This window comes from Macrotis lagotis, chromosome 4 (assembly GCF_037893015.1).
Source record: "Macrotis lagotis isolate mMagLag1 chromosome 4, bilby.v1.9.chrom.fasta, whole genome shotgun sequence".
Taxonomy (NCBI): Eukaryota; Metazoa; Chordata; class Mammalia; order Peramelemorphia; family Peramelidae; genus Macrotis; species Macrotis lagotis.
The window spans coordinates 163280884-163296353 of NC_133661.1; the positions used below are offsets into that span (position 1 = coordinate 163280884).

A 15470-nucleotide genomic window follows, 5' to 3' on the forward strand; every position below is an offset into this window, starting at 1 on the left:
ACTAGAGATAAATCACAGAGGAATGCTCACAGTTTTTTTTAATCTAAATTTATTTTTATTAAAGATATTATTTGAGTTTTACATTTTCCCCCCAATCTTGCTTCCCTCCCCCCTCCCCCCCACAGAAAGCACTCTGTCAGTCTTTACTTTGTTTCCATGTTGTACCTTGATCCAAATTGGGTGTGATGAGAGAAATCATATCCTTAAAGAGAAGAGAAGTCTAAGAGGTAACAAGATCAGACAATAAGCTATCTGTTTTTTTCCTAAATTAAAGGGAATAGTCCTTGCACTTTGTTCAAACTCCACAGCTCCTTATCTGGATACAGATGGTACTCTCCTTTGCAGACAGCCTAAAACTGTTCCCGATTGTTGCACTAATGGAATGAGCAAGTCCTTCAAGGTTGAACATCACTCCCCTGTTGCTGTTAGGGTGTACAGTGTTTTTCTGGTTCTGCTCATCTCACTCAGCATCAGTTCATGCAAATCCCTCCAGGTTTCCCTGAAATCCCATCCCTCCTGGTTTCTAATAGAACAATAGTGTTCCATGACATACATATACCACAGTTTGCTAAGCCATTCCCCAATTGAAGGACATTTACTGGATTTCCAATTCTTTGCCACCACAAACAGGGCTGCTATAAATATTTTTGTACAAGTAATGTTTTTGCCCTTTTTCCTCATCTCTTCAGGGTATAGACCCAGTAGTGGTATTGCTGGGTCAAATGGTGTGCACATTTTTTTGCCCTTTGGGCATAGTTCAAAATAGCTCTCCACCAGTGGAAGTGGCATATTGTGGTACTTACAATATGAGACATAATGGAGAATGATTTAAATGCCAAAACAGCTCCACCAACAGTGTAATAGTGTCCCAGATTTCCCACATTCCTTCCAACAATGATCATTATACTTCCTGGTCATACTGGCCAATCTGAGAGGTGTGAGGTGGTACCTCAGAGAAGCTCTAATTTGGAATGCTCACAGTTTTCAGCTATTTCTGTGATAATTGATTAGTCCATTGGTACAATAATTTTGTCAGTTGAGCTCATTTTTAATCCGGGAGGCAGGGAGTTCCTGACCTATACCTTAGGAAGAAGCAATGGAAAGGAGGGATGACTGGAAAAAGGAGAAGGGTTAGGAGTCTTTTAGAGGAGAGAGGAACTGCTGAATTAAAAAAAAAAAAAGGCCTGGGACAGCTAAGTGGCAGAGTAGATAGAGCACTGGTCCTGGAGTTAGGAGGACCTGAGTTCAGATGGGTCCTGAAATACTTAATATGTGTGTTTGTGTGTGTGTGTGTGTGTGTGTGTGTGTGTGTGTGTGTGTGACTTTAGGCAAGTCACTTGATCCCATTGCCTTACGAAAAAATTTTTGAAAAGAAAAGGCCCACTTGGAGATATGTTTGTGGTAGGGATAGAGGAGAGCAAGATAGTACTATGTCTGGGTTTGATTTACCTCTGGAGTTAGGGATTCATTGTTAAGTTATGAGTAACTAACACCTACCATTTACTTCAGTGAGCTAAATAAGCAAGTTTAGATTCATTTCTCTGCACTCTAGGTCCTATACCTCCTACATCTGCAGTTCCTGGGAATAATCATGATATTTTTAATGATGTTACTGAGGCACTCCCACATCATAGAATCTTAGAGCTGGAGAGGATCTCCTCAGGGAGACAACATGGCTCAGTTGGAAAAGCCCTTGCCTGGGTGTCATAAGATCTGTACTGTAAACCTGGTTCATCCACTTAACTGCCTTTAGGTCCTTTAGCAAATCATTTCACCTCTAGGCTTCAGTTCCTCATTTGTATAATGATTGTGCTTGACCTAGATGACCCCTAAAATCTCCAGCTCTAATTTCAGTGCTCCTATCATTTTAGAGGTCATCACATCTAACATGTGTGTTTTACAGTTAAGAATCATAAACATAGAATAATAATTTACCCAAGTCATACAGTGAATTAATAGCAATCCATCATTAGAACTTTAGTTCAGTTCTTTATCTCTTCTTTCCATGACTATTTAAAATTTGTCTTCCTCTCTTTAATAATTTTCCAACACCCTGCTCTTAATGTGTTACTTCCCTACTCAGAAGTTTTCAATAACTCCCAGTTGCCAATGAATATAAAATAAATTTCTGGTCACCTAAAGTCTCATTCCAATCTTTTTCGTTTTATACCATACTGTATTGTACATTCCCACTCGACCAGACTATTGAATAGCTAAATTCTAGTCTGTTTCCATACTCTGCTTACTTTCTTGAAATAGGCTTTCTTGCTGCCCCTCACTTCCATTTCTATGCAATAATGTCCCTCCCATATTTCAAACCCCTTATCCAAGAACCATATCTTCTGTAAAGTCTTTCTTAACCACCACCACCACCAATTCTATAATTCCAGTTACAGAATCATAATGATCTTAGATATCTCAAGTTTGCTTGGTCTTTTTTACATCTATATCAATCTCTTTTGCATTCTAGTTATTTTAAATGTTTGCCTGTTTTCCATCTTAAATTGTGTATTTGAAAGAGGGTCAGTATGATATTTATCCTTGTATCCTCATTCCTGCCCAATAACAGTGCCTTCCTTGTTTTATTTAACTTTTCAATCCAGGCTAGTGGTTTCATTGGTGCAGAGAATCCCCAGGTTCTCAATTTATAGTCCTAAGGAGCTGAGACACTGGGTCACAGAGATAGTATGTGTCCCTGACTCCCAGCCTGGCCCCTCCCATCCATGTGGTCAAGCTCCCTTTTTCATAATTAGGCATTTAATAAATATTTGTTTAGTAGTTATGACAGAATCATTAAAACTCCAAATTTTCCAGTCTATATTATCATGGAGTATCCTACGAATCATCAAAGAAAGATTATGTTCATTAGGACTTTTTATGCCTAGAGTTAAATTGTGAATGTTGAAGTTTGAGGGCAGTGTATTATTCTGTTTAATATTCTTCAAAAATTAATAATCCATGAATGGTAAACATCATACATTAACTAAATAGAAAATTGAATTAATTGAACCTGTCATGCTCCAATGATTCTGGATATTGTATAAAGTGTGTATTTGATGCAGGAGCTATTTATATCAAAAGTATTCATGTGTAAAATTATGAAATAGACCAAATGAAAAGAAACATAGCCCTTTTTTTCTTTGTATTTGTTCTTCTATAATTAGTTCCTTTTGTTCCTCAGACTCTCTTAAGGAAAATGGATGTTATTTCTGAACAAATCTGTATTGTACTTGAAAAGTATTTTCCTTTTTCTTTTTTTTAAATTAAAGATTTTATTTATTTTGATTTTTACAATTTTTCCCCCAATCTTACTTCCCTTCCCCCACCCTAAAAAGTATCTCCTTTTATTGTAGAACAATCTTGTATTAATATAGTATCGTGCTTGTGTCAAAATGAGGTAGCATGGCATAATGGGTAGGGGCCATTCTTGCAGTAAGGACAGACTGATACACAATCTTAAGGCAAATCACCCAAGCCTCTCTTTGTTGCTATGAAGTTGTTTTTCCAATCATATCTGATTCTTCATGATCCCATTTGTAGTTTTTCTTGACAAAGATACTGGAGTGGTTTGCCGTTTCCTTCTTCAGTTCATTTTAAACATGAAACTAGGGTAAAGAGGGTGAAGTGACTGGACCAGGGTCAGACAGTTAGTAACTGTCTGAGATCATATTTGAATTCAAAGAGAAGAGTATTCTTGATTCCAGGACTAGCACTCTATCCATGGAGCCAGCTAAGTGCCTTTTCTCTCCATGCTAAGACTTTTCTTTGCAGACAAGTTGTTGATCTGCATCTGTGGCAGTTTTCTTACCAGGTGTTTCCCAAGGAAATAAAATCACAGGTTTGCATAAATACATATTTATGAAGGAAGTGCACCTCAGAAAGAGAGATTTAAATGAGTAAGTCATAGAGAACAAATCTTCCCAATGCCATTCTGACAAAATTCAGTTCAAGCAAATGATTCCATTTGTCATTAGCTCTCATGATGACCTAGTAGAAGAGGAGAAGCATGACAACATTGGCATTGGTGAGGCTCTGGGCTTGTGGATTGAATATACCTTGGAGGCTCTTTTGCCCAGTCTATTCCTAGATGCAACTGTGCATTGGGCTGAGATTCAATTCAATGCCATATTTGGAATATTACTTAAAGTTCTAAAACTGAGTTTTAGGAAGGTTATTGGCAACCTCCTTGCTTGTCCTAGGATAGTAATAGTTAGATGGGTGAGAAGACCAGACAGAAAAAAAGCATAGCAAAACTGGTTAAGGACCTGAGGTTATTTAGCCTGGAAAAGAAAAGATTTGCGAAGAGGAGACAGGAGACATGGTCACTCTCTTTCCCTGCGTAACTCCTAAGGGCAGAATTAGAGAAGTGGGGATGGAATTCCATTCAAATCCTTAAGCATTAAATTTTTGTCTTCCAAGTTTGAAAACCTGTGCTAGCCTCTAGGAAGATAAAGACAAAAAATAAAAGTCTTCAATGTCAAGAGATCTGTTTGAATGCAGAGAGGAAATTTTTAGTTCAGTCAAGGAATATATTTCCTAACAGTTAATCATTCAAAAATTTTAAAAAAGTGAGTTTGGGAAAGGAGTTCTTCATTATAGATCTTCAAGCAGAATCTTGATGATCATTTGTTGCCCTGAGGAGGGGTTAGGGGAAACAGCATAGAAAAGATTCCTTTTTGAATAAAAAGACCACTAATATCCCTTCCAACTTGGAAATTCTGTGATTCCATGTCTTCCTCTTTTCTTTCTATTCCTCACTCCTCTCCCTCCCTTAATTTTTTTTATTTTTCTGCTTACCAGTTCCATATTTACAGCATCTTCCCAAACTTCCCTTCCCTACTTTCTCTTTATGTCCAGGATTCCATTACCTTTGGACCTTGTGCTGAGGAACTAAAATGCAATTTTTTTTGCCAAGAAAATAATAAATTGACTGCTCTACTATGCTGCATAAGTACTGTATAAGTTATTACCTAATGCTCTCACCTTCCCTCCTTTTGCTTCCCCCCCAATATATTTTTTCTCATTTATTCTGGAGACAATATTTTTATTCAGGAGTGGACAGGATTCAGCCACAGGCCTGTAGTGGATTTTATTACTTTAACCACCTACTTCTCCCTTGTCCGTATCACTAGAACTACCATTATGAGAGTGGTGAGTGGGTGAGTAAGAATGACCTCTGTGCATCTCCCTTCCTCCAGGAGGTTCTTCTACTTGATTTCTTCAAGCAAAGCAAAAAATTACAAAACCCTACTAATCATATCTTACAGAGCCAGGGATAGACTCCTAACTCAAGGTCAGGAATAGCCTTATTACTTTAAGCCAGGAAGAACCTTATAACTTAAGCCCCAGGAAAGCTATAGCAATGAGGGCTGGTCAAGGGAACTTCTGCTGTTTATTCCCTCTTATTTGCAGCCTTAGAAATAACAATTCACGTGACCCTGACACCATTCTTGTACTTGCATGTGCTTCTTCCCCAAAATACCTAATTAGACACCTCAGACTATGATTCAGTTCAGCTTGTCATTGGCAGCTTTATTCAAAAGTGGAAGCTGATTGATTTTAAGAAGTAAAGCAGCATGCTGTACAGTAGATAGAATGCTGGAATTTCTGTTAAGTAGTTCTGAGTTGAATCCTATCTCATATGTTTGTTAGTTTTGTAAACCTAGTAATAAAGTCACCCAACTAACAATTTCCTCATCTCTAAAATGGACCACTGCTAGGCGATACAGCAGCTAGAGTGTCAGTCTTGGAGTCAGAGAGACCTATTTTCCTTAATTCAAATATGACCTCAGGTACTTACTCCCTGTGTGACCCTGGGCAAGTCACTTGACCCTCTTTGCCTCTAGAGAAGGAAATGACAGATTCCTATCTTTTCCAGGAAAATCTCAAATAGGGTCACAAAGATAATAGAAAACACTGAACAATAACAAGAAGATGGAGCTAAATCTGACATTATAAAGTATTTATCAAACCTTAAATTCTTTTTTATAAAGGATCTACATTATTGCTGTGCTATTTTAGTTTCTTCTTTTTTTTAGGTTTGGTTTTGTTTTTGCAGGGCAATTGGGGTTAAGTGGCTTGCCCAAGACCACACAGCTAGGTAATTATTAAGTGTCTGAGACCAGATTTGAACTCAAGGTACTCCTGACTCCAGGGCCAGTGTTCTGTCCACTATGCCATCTAGCCACCCCATATTGTCAGTTTTTTTAAGAACAAGGGTCTTCTTGTTTATTTCTTTCCTCCATTGGGACTTAGGGTTAAGGCTAAGGGTTATAGAAAGGACAATAAGACTCATTCCCTAGGATCTAAAGTAGATGCCATCTATATAAACAAATTGCAGTTCTCTTAAGTTCTAAGTTCTGTATTGCCTGGACCAAATCCTTAGCCATCTCAGGACCTCAGTTTTTGGGGGTTTTTTACTTTTTTTTTACAAGGCAATGGGGTTAAGTGGCTTGCCCAAGGCCACACAGCTAGGTAATTAATAAGTGTCTGAGGTTGGGTTTGAGCTCAGGTCCTCCTGACTCCAGGGCTGGTGCTCTATCTACTGTGCCACCTAGCTGCCCCCAGGACTCAGTTTTTTAAATGAGCAAATTAGGCACCCCACTAAGGTTCCTTCTATTTTCAAATCTGGGATTCTGTAATTCTTTGAATCAGAGATGATAGGGTGACTTTTTTCTAAATATCAGATATTTTATCTAACATTTAGCCATTATTTTGTCACAAAGAACAAATTCCATATTTATTTGAGATAATATTAAATAATTCATTTCTTAAATTTAATTGAATTACCATCACAAATAATTTCATGGACAAAGGTAACACCAAACACAAATTGGGGAAGCATTGTTTGGGGAAAATTGTTTCGTATATTGCCATACCTTCAGAGAATAGGGGTTAATTACCTGCCTTTTCCCCCTATATTGTTAGTACCTAATAAAATGTTCTATGCACTACCCTAAATTTGTGCAGCTGAAAATTGAAGGTCTTCTAATAATAATAATAGCAAATATTTATAGTGTTTGCAGATTTGCAAAACTCTGTATAAATAAAACTTCATTTTATCCTCACAACAACTCTAGGAAGTATCATCTTTACAAATGAAGAATCAGAAAGAAGTTAAGTGACTTGTCCAAATACACATAGTTAACATAGTGTCTCAGACCAGATTTGAACTCAGGTTTTCTTAGATTCCACAGCCAGCATGCTATCCACTGTACCATATAGCTGGTGTTTGGAAAAGTGGAATCTAGCTTAGACTCTTCAGTTTTCTTCTGCTTTTGTGGAAGGATTGTCACCTAAAATTTGCTGATTTTTCTTAGAGAAACCTAGTAGCTAATAAAGATAGCTATGACTTATTTTTCTTAATTAGAATGACTGTCTTCTCTCCATTTCATTATTGGACCTGCCTAAAACTGTCTCATCTATCTGATATAATTCTTTTATATTCTCCAAATAATTCCTCATGAGTCATGTGGACTCATAAGCTTAAGAATCCTCTTTGGCATTTTGGATTTTTCTAATGCTACTATGTGGAATGCAAAGCCAGTAATTAAAGCTTCCCAGCTTAAAAACTTTCTAGTCTATCTCTCTGCTCCCAAAAGGGAGTGAGCAAGGGCAGCGGTGGGAGGGAGACAGAGAGATTTATTATAATCAGCTCTGAATTTTTTTTCTCTTTTTTTCTTTTTCTATTCAAAGTGGATTAGATTTGCATCCAGAATGCATTTCATATTTTAAAAGAAAAGGATAGTGTCACTTTATTATCTATTTTTTAAATTATATACTGGTTTGGTTAATATGAGAGGATCATAAATATTTAAGTTTCTCCAGCTTCCCGTCTCTCTCTCTCTCTCTCTCTCTCTCTCTCTCTCTCTCTCTCCCCTGATTGCCAAGTGTCTTTTAAAAAGGTTGTCTACAGGTGGAATCAGGAGGATCTGAGTTCAAATTTGACCTCAGATACTAGCTACTCTAATAACTTCCAAAAAAAAGTTATCTACACCCAAGCTTTTGCACTCTTAACTTCTATCCTCACCATTAATCTGAGGTTGCTCAAGAGAATGTCAGTAAGGGTCTTCCTAATTGCCCAATCAAATGAGGTTTTTTTCAATCTTCATCTTTCTCATCCACCCTAATTTCTGACATTGTTTCCTTTGGATTTTTGTGAGAACTTTTTCTGGTTCTACTCCTGCTTCTCTAAATGTGACCTCTCTATCATCTTTGCTGTATTATATATTCTCAATCACTTAGGATAGCTATTCCTCCAAGGTTCTGTTGTTGGCATCTTAACTTCTTTCAGCTTTCTCTCTGCCCTAACGATAGCTTATCCATGGTCACTTCTAGTAATTGTTAAAGGTAAGTTTGTAGTCCTGGGCTTCCTTACTTCCAAATCTAGCACAGCACCATGCTGCTGTAGGAATTGTGAGGGATCTCGTGACACCAAATCTGTATCTCTAGTGTTTATCTTCATTGAATATGTCATAGGCATCTCAACTTCATAACATAAAAAATTGAGCTTACTTTTCCCTAAACTGGCTTTTTCCATCTAATTTCATTATTTCTATCAGTGGCCTTCTCATGCTAAAAACCATAGGGTTATCTGTGAATCTTCCTTCTCACTCAACTCTCATGTCTAATTTCTTTTTCCACATTCTCTCCTTAATCAATTATCCTTAATAATATTGTCATATGATCTGGTCATGTAATGCTAAAATGATTGTGGTATGGCAAGCAGTTTAAACCAGGTTGAGGGTAACCAATTAGGATCAAACCCATTGGTGAGTCGGTGGGGAAGGGTTTCCTACCCAAGCATGTAAAAACTTCCCTGGAGGAATGGATGAATAAGAATAATTTATTCCAATGGTTACCAAGGTGCCTGAAAAGGGCACTATGGAATACCTAGAGCATCAGAGATGCCAGGGTCATTCAGCGTGTCCTGAGTCATCTCCATTCATCTTTACTTTTGTCTTCCCCTCAGATTCTGATGATTCTGAAAGAAAGAGTGAGACCAAAGACCAAAGACTTTGCACTTAAATCAAATTTATGAGGGAGTCATAAGATATCACCCATATAATTTTCCACTCTAAATGTTCAAATTTGTGCATTTACTTTGTCCCCTCTTAAGTCATTGCTCAAGATACTCTCTATATCTAGAATGTTTTCCTTCACTATTTTTGTTAAATTTCCATCCATCCCTATTAAAAACCAAACAAAATATCACCTCCTCTATGAAATCTTTCTGGATTTCATTTATTGACCATTCCCCCCTCAGATCTCACTTAGAATGAGATTTTGTGCCTCTCTGGAGCATTATCATCTATTTAGCATCATTATTTGGGTTGAGGTCTTTGTCCCCATAGTGCTGTAAGGTACATGAGAATAGGGACAGATACTTGTGCAAACTTTGTATCCATTCCAGTGTCTCTTACAATGAGTGCTGTTTACAGTAGGTATCTGCCAAGTATTTGTCATATTGAATCAGGTTGTGTTTTAAATGAAAATGTATTTTAGTGATAACACTAGAAGTAATTTTGTTAGTGAAATATATAAAATTCAAGCATACAAATGCTTGATACAAATATCATATCAAAAGCTAGGCATGTTGCAGAGAGGAACAAGAAAAATCAGTAGATTTTGTTAATAAAATGTCAGATACTCTGTGAAATTTAGTCTGTATTGATACATTTATACTCATAATAAAGATGCCTTGTAAAGAATCTTAAATTTGCAATACATTGGGCTCTTCCATGCATCTAAAATTATACCGTTCCTTTTCTTCCCAGAAACAAGCCAATGACCTTGTCAGCACCCTGATGAAATGTACACCCCACTATATTCGTTGCATAAAGCCCAATGAAACCAAAAAATCCCGCGACTGGGAGGAAAGCAGGTAATGTAAAGTCAAAAGATGGGGGAAGAGAGCCCTCTATAAACAATGGTTTCTTTGAGTCATGACTGCTGCTGCAGAGAGAGAAAGGGGGGGATTGGAGGAGGGAGAGAGAGAGAGAGAGAGAGAGAGAGAGAGAGAGAGAGAGAGAGAGAGAGAGAGATTGTTGTTAAGTGTGGCTAACTGTGCATTATAACAGTCAGAGAACATGCTCATCCTTCCACTCATTCCTTGTCATATTAGCACAAGGAGAGATTGAAATGACTTCCAGATAAGCCCATCCATCATGCCTTTTTGGTAAATTTTCACAATTTCAAGCCTGTATAGTCTTCCCCAGCATCTCTGAAAGTGATAGCATGCTTCTCTCCTCTGAATTAGCTATTCATTATGTTGCTTTTGGCCAGTTTAGGCACATTCCAGAGACAACATTCCTCAGAATTGATAATACTACTGGGTTGTGATGAGTTTTAAATTTGATTCAAAGCTGTGTGTAGGCATTCTTTATGTGCCCAGCTCCTTGAAGGTATTAACAGGATGTGGCATATAATGCTTAGGCTCTTCCTCAAAAACATTAACTCTGAAAGCCGATTTAAAAAGCAGGCTGTCCTTTACTTTTGCTCACATGAATCAACTTGCTTATAAAAGAAGCAAGGGAAAAATACTCTATGTTCTGTCTCCCCATCCATGGAAAGTATTGCTATTCAAAGAGTGGCTGTGTTAGAGGAGAAACAGCTCTAGGAGAGATGGGGAACATAGATGGCATTCAGAGACCCTCGCCATGGTTCTTTGGCTCCTTAATGAGCCCCATGTCACACAGATGCATAGTTGCAGTCGCCCAGATCCTTCTCCCTCATAAATATCTCTGAGGGACCTGTCCTGTTCAGGATATGTAAAATGCTTGATTGGGTACAGAGAGTACTAGGAGGTAATTTAAAGATGCAATCATTATATCCCACTGAAAAAACTTGACATGAGAAGGAAGATGAGGTGAGAAATTATTTTAAAAAACTATCTTAAAGGATAGCACCAGTTTCAGCCTGTAAATAAAGGATTCTTAACCCTTTTGTGGTCCTACACCACTTTGACAGGCTAGTGAAGTTTGTGGAGCCCTTTTCAGAATAATATTTATAAATTCATAGGATTATAAGGGAAACCAATACATTGAAATATGGGTTATTAAAAATATATGAATATGTCTCTCTATGTATATTATTTATGAACATATTCATGGAGTCCACATTAAGAATACCAGCATTAGATCAGGGACCCCCCATCTCTAGGGTATGGTGAGAGAGAAAGGGAAAAAAGGGGAAAAAAAGAAATTTACATGATAACTTTGTGGTACATTTAGAAGAAAAATAAGGTGGATATGGTGGATATGAGCTTTCACATGCAGTCATCTTTATTTTTGTACTGTGATAGAGAAATGCTCATTTTATTCCATAAATAAGATATTAGAAGAAAAAGAAATGGAAAAAAGGAAATCCTATATTATTGTCCCTCTTCTGTTATATATCACATTAAACATGTGTGTATGCATTACATTATAAATCACTTAGATTAGTCTGTTAGGCCAGGCTGGACCAGGGTTAGTCAGGATAAAGGAAGAGATGGAGATTTCATTGGATCATGAATTGAAAAGAATTGAATTGAAAATACAATTGAAAAGAGGCTTTCTATCAGAGCAGCACAAACTAAGGTAACTCAATTGAGCCCATTTCTAAATTTTTTTTGCATATTTATATCTCAGAAATCAGCAGATTCTACATATCATGACTTGATTTATCATTTTACTGACTGTCTAGATTTAAAGTGATTAGAAGAAAGTTAATAATGCAAATTAAAGTGAAATGTGTGAATTGCATACATTTTTTTCCTTTTACAAGAGCCAGTTGTTAAGGCATTTAACAGTGCACCCACCCCCACCCCACCCCACCCCAGATTGAAAGGGACCTTAAAGGTCATTTAGCCCAACTATGACTTCATGAGAGTCCTTTTATAACAAAGTAAATCAGTTAAGTAAAACCAATAATGTAATGACCTCATCTGAAAGTATTCCCCATTTATATTACTCTCCTTCACCTCTTATTACAAATTAACAGATAACATCAGTTTTAGAAAACATAACAGTCTTTTACACAATAAATATCTTTATTAATAAGAGTATCTTCTAATGCATCTTCTACAGCATAAGTGATTTTGCCACCACTTCAGTTTTGAGTTTTCCTTTCTGTGCCTTTGTTGTTTTCAAGGCTGGAAGACTTCTAGTATGCTGATTTCCTGAGACATAAAGGGAAAAAATTCTACTCTGTGTTCCACCTTTTACGTTCTTCCCTTAAATTAGGGTTACTTCTTAAATAGATAGATGGAAAAATATCAACCATCACATGCAGCCATATTCCCTTCCTCTAGACACCATGAGGTTATCCAGATAAATTTGCATTACTTCCCCTTCACCCCGGTCCCACTGCCCCAAGAAATAACATTTTTTATATTGCATGTGAGGCTATAATGCACTTTATATGTATTATCTCACATGATCATCAAACAATCCTACCAGATATGCAATTCAGAACTATTTGTATGGCGATAGAGAAATTGAGTTTCAAAAAGGTCAGGTGACTTGTCAAAGAATATCCAACTAAATAGTGGGAGCGCCAGTATACTCACCCCTCATTAGCCTCCACTGGATGTGTGCTGATTAGCACCAGTATACTCCATTTCTGACTGTATTCTCCCTCTCCTGGTGGGTCAGAAGAGGAGAAAAAGGGGGAAGAAAATGATCACCATTGCCCAGTGTTAAAAATTGTTCATAATATACTTAGTGTTTTAGATATGTTGGTCAGAAACAATCTTTGTCATTCATCATTCTAAATCCAAGCATTTCTAGTAGAGTTATCTCTAAACTAATCCACTCTACCCCTTCCCCTCACTCAGCTTTTTATCACAAGACATTCATGGTAACATTTATAGGAATTTTGAACAAGGAAAGGCAAAAAGCATTTATTTATTCAGTTCCGACTATGCCCTACTAGTTACTTACAAATATTACAACCCTGGGAAGTAGATGCTATTATTCTGCCCATTTTACAGATAAGAAAACTAAGGCAGGCAGAGATTAAATAACCTGCCCCAGCATCACATATCTGAGGGTATCTGAGGGAAGATTTAAACTCAGGTCTCCAGGGCTAGCACTTTTATCCACTGCCCAGCTAGTAGTGAAAATGATCTTGTATTCATTTTACTTATATTCTGCACATACTTAAAAATGTACTATTCACTGTCCCATAGTATCCTTAGAATCAAGACTCAAATCTAAGCCTTTGATGACTCCAAGTCCAACATTCACAGAATGAGAACTCAAGGAATCTCAGAAATAAATGATCTTGTAATTCCCTAATACTACAGCACTATTCTTTCAAAAGACTGTAACTAATGGTTAAACCACAGTAAATGGGACAACTGAGATTGTAGCTTAAATTTACGTCATGAATCTTCTTAATAGGATGGTCTTTCTTTAGAAAAGTAAACTGGTTGTTCACTGCCGTCACAGGATTTAGTGAACAAATAGTTATTTAGCTTTCCAGTATACCAGCTTTAATTTCCCTCACCTATTAATTGTGAGCAGGCACAACAGGAGTATTGAATGACAGTGATTATTCAAAAAGCATCTGTCTTTCTGAGTGTTCAAACAGTCAAAGTTCCATTCTCAATGGACTTTGTTACCTAGACCAGAAATTGTATGTAGTTTGTACATTATGGGTTTGGGGTTTTTTCCTCCTCCTTGAAAAAATGTGTTTCTGGCAAAACCACTTGGCCTGAAATCTGAAATGCTGCCATAGCACAATTTAGGCCTTGACCTATTTGAGGTTAATGGCTAATGGGAGGCTTGATGAGAGGGCTCCTCTCTGGAGAAGAAAACAATGCAGAGTCTGGTAGAAACTGTCCAATGTTGGCAAGGAGGGGGTAAAGGAAGAATAATGAGACTTTGCAGTGTTTTCCAGTTGTGAACATGAGATGTTTCCTACAAACAGGAAAAATTTTAAATATCTGATCTTTACCATGAAGGTGGTGTGACTGCTGCTGCTGCTGCTGCTGGTGGACATAGGACTGCCTTTAATTCTTTGACTACAAAAAAGACACAGATTTCTGGTGCTCTCACAGGATATGAGATTGGAAAATCTTTTTTACCAAGAATCTGTCTCTCTGACAGAAATTGCAAACTGCTTCAATGAATCATAATGAATTTTTAAAAAGGTTTTAAAAACTAAGAAATATTCTCCTTTTACCTTTGATTTTTCTCAAAGTAATGTCTCCATTTACATCTTTGGATGTTAGCTCCTGAACTTAAAATCTCAGAGTGAAGCTAAATTTGAAAATTACGAAACTCCTATTGAAATGAGCCTCCTCCCAAAATGTGGTTAAATCTGACTGTAAGAGCAAATAGATAGGAAAAAATGGTAACTTGCTTTCTCTAAATTGGAATAATCAAGTCCTTTGAAAGTCTGAGTATGCAGCTGCCATTACCCAGATATCTGGGAGGAAATTAGGTTCTTTTTTTTTTTTTTTCTGAATTGTCTGGTCAGTTCTATTTAGTCTTATCCCAATCACATTTATACATTTCTTTATAATGGACCCCTTAAATAGGCAAACATTTCTCAAAGTATCCCATTCTTTTTAAACTAAAACCCCCTTTAGGTAAATTGTTAGAACTACTACTACTACTACTACTACTACTACTACTAATAATAATAATAATAATAATAATAATAATAATAATAATAATAAAGACCCTAAATTGGAAGGTGAAAACACCTTCCTTCCTCTTATTCTTCAAATCAATAGTTAAATTTTACAAGTGATGTACATGAATGTCATTGGATAGTTCTCCAATAGCAAGAAAATGTGATAAGTACAGATTGTAATATGTGATAAATAATGTTTTATATATAATATCATCTATACACACACACACACACACATAAAATATGTACATATTATTGATGGGGAGATGATGATATCTGGGAGGATGAAGGAAGGCCTTATGGAGGTGGCAAATGACCTGAGCTTTCAAGAAGCTAGAGAGTCTAAGCTACAAAAGTGAACAGAGAGAGCACTCCAGTCAAAGGAGAACATTCAGTGCCAAGAATAGGAATGGACTTACAAGTACGGAGACCTGAGTTTTGTGTGTTAGCACTATCACTAATTTTTATTCTCTTGGCCAAATCTCTATACCTCTCTAGGCTTCAGTTCCATTATCCATTAAAATGAGATAGACCAGAGGATCTCTTAACTTTTTTTTTTGAGATGATTGGGGTTAAGTGACTTGCCCAAGATCACACAGCTATTAAGTGTCTGAGGCATATTTGAACACAGGTCCTCCTGAATCCAGCATCAATGTCTTGCATCTAATATAAGCAGTCCACAAAGTCCTTAGCTTAAATGATCATAGATTGGTGTTCAAAGTGGAAGGCTAAATTGGCCAGCCTCCTGTCTATGTATCTCAAGTATTAAAGCCAAAAAAAAAAAAGATTTTGAAAATTGATATTTCTCTGTTCCTCCAAATCTCTTGATTCTTTTAGAGCATGTT

The 15470-nt window shown here is 36.9% G+C and overlaps 1 protein-coding gene across 1 annotated transcript in view; it reads left to right on the plus strand.

Annotated features, from left to right (window-relative positions):
• MYO1E (myosin IE) overlaps positions 1 to 15470 on the plus strand; it is a 248439-nt gene that overhangs the window by 157499 nt on the left and 75470 nt on the right. Inside the window, exon 17 of the mRNA XM_074234549.1 lies at positions 9777 to 9883. Coding sequence (XP_074090650.1) covers positions 9777 to 9883 — 107 coding nt within the window. The remainder of the gene's footprint in view (positions 1 to 9776; positions 9884 to 15470) is intronic.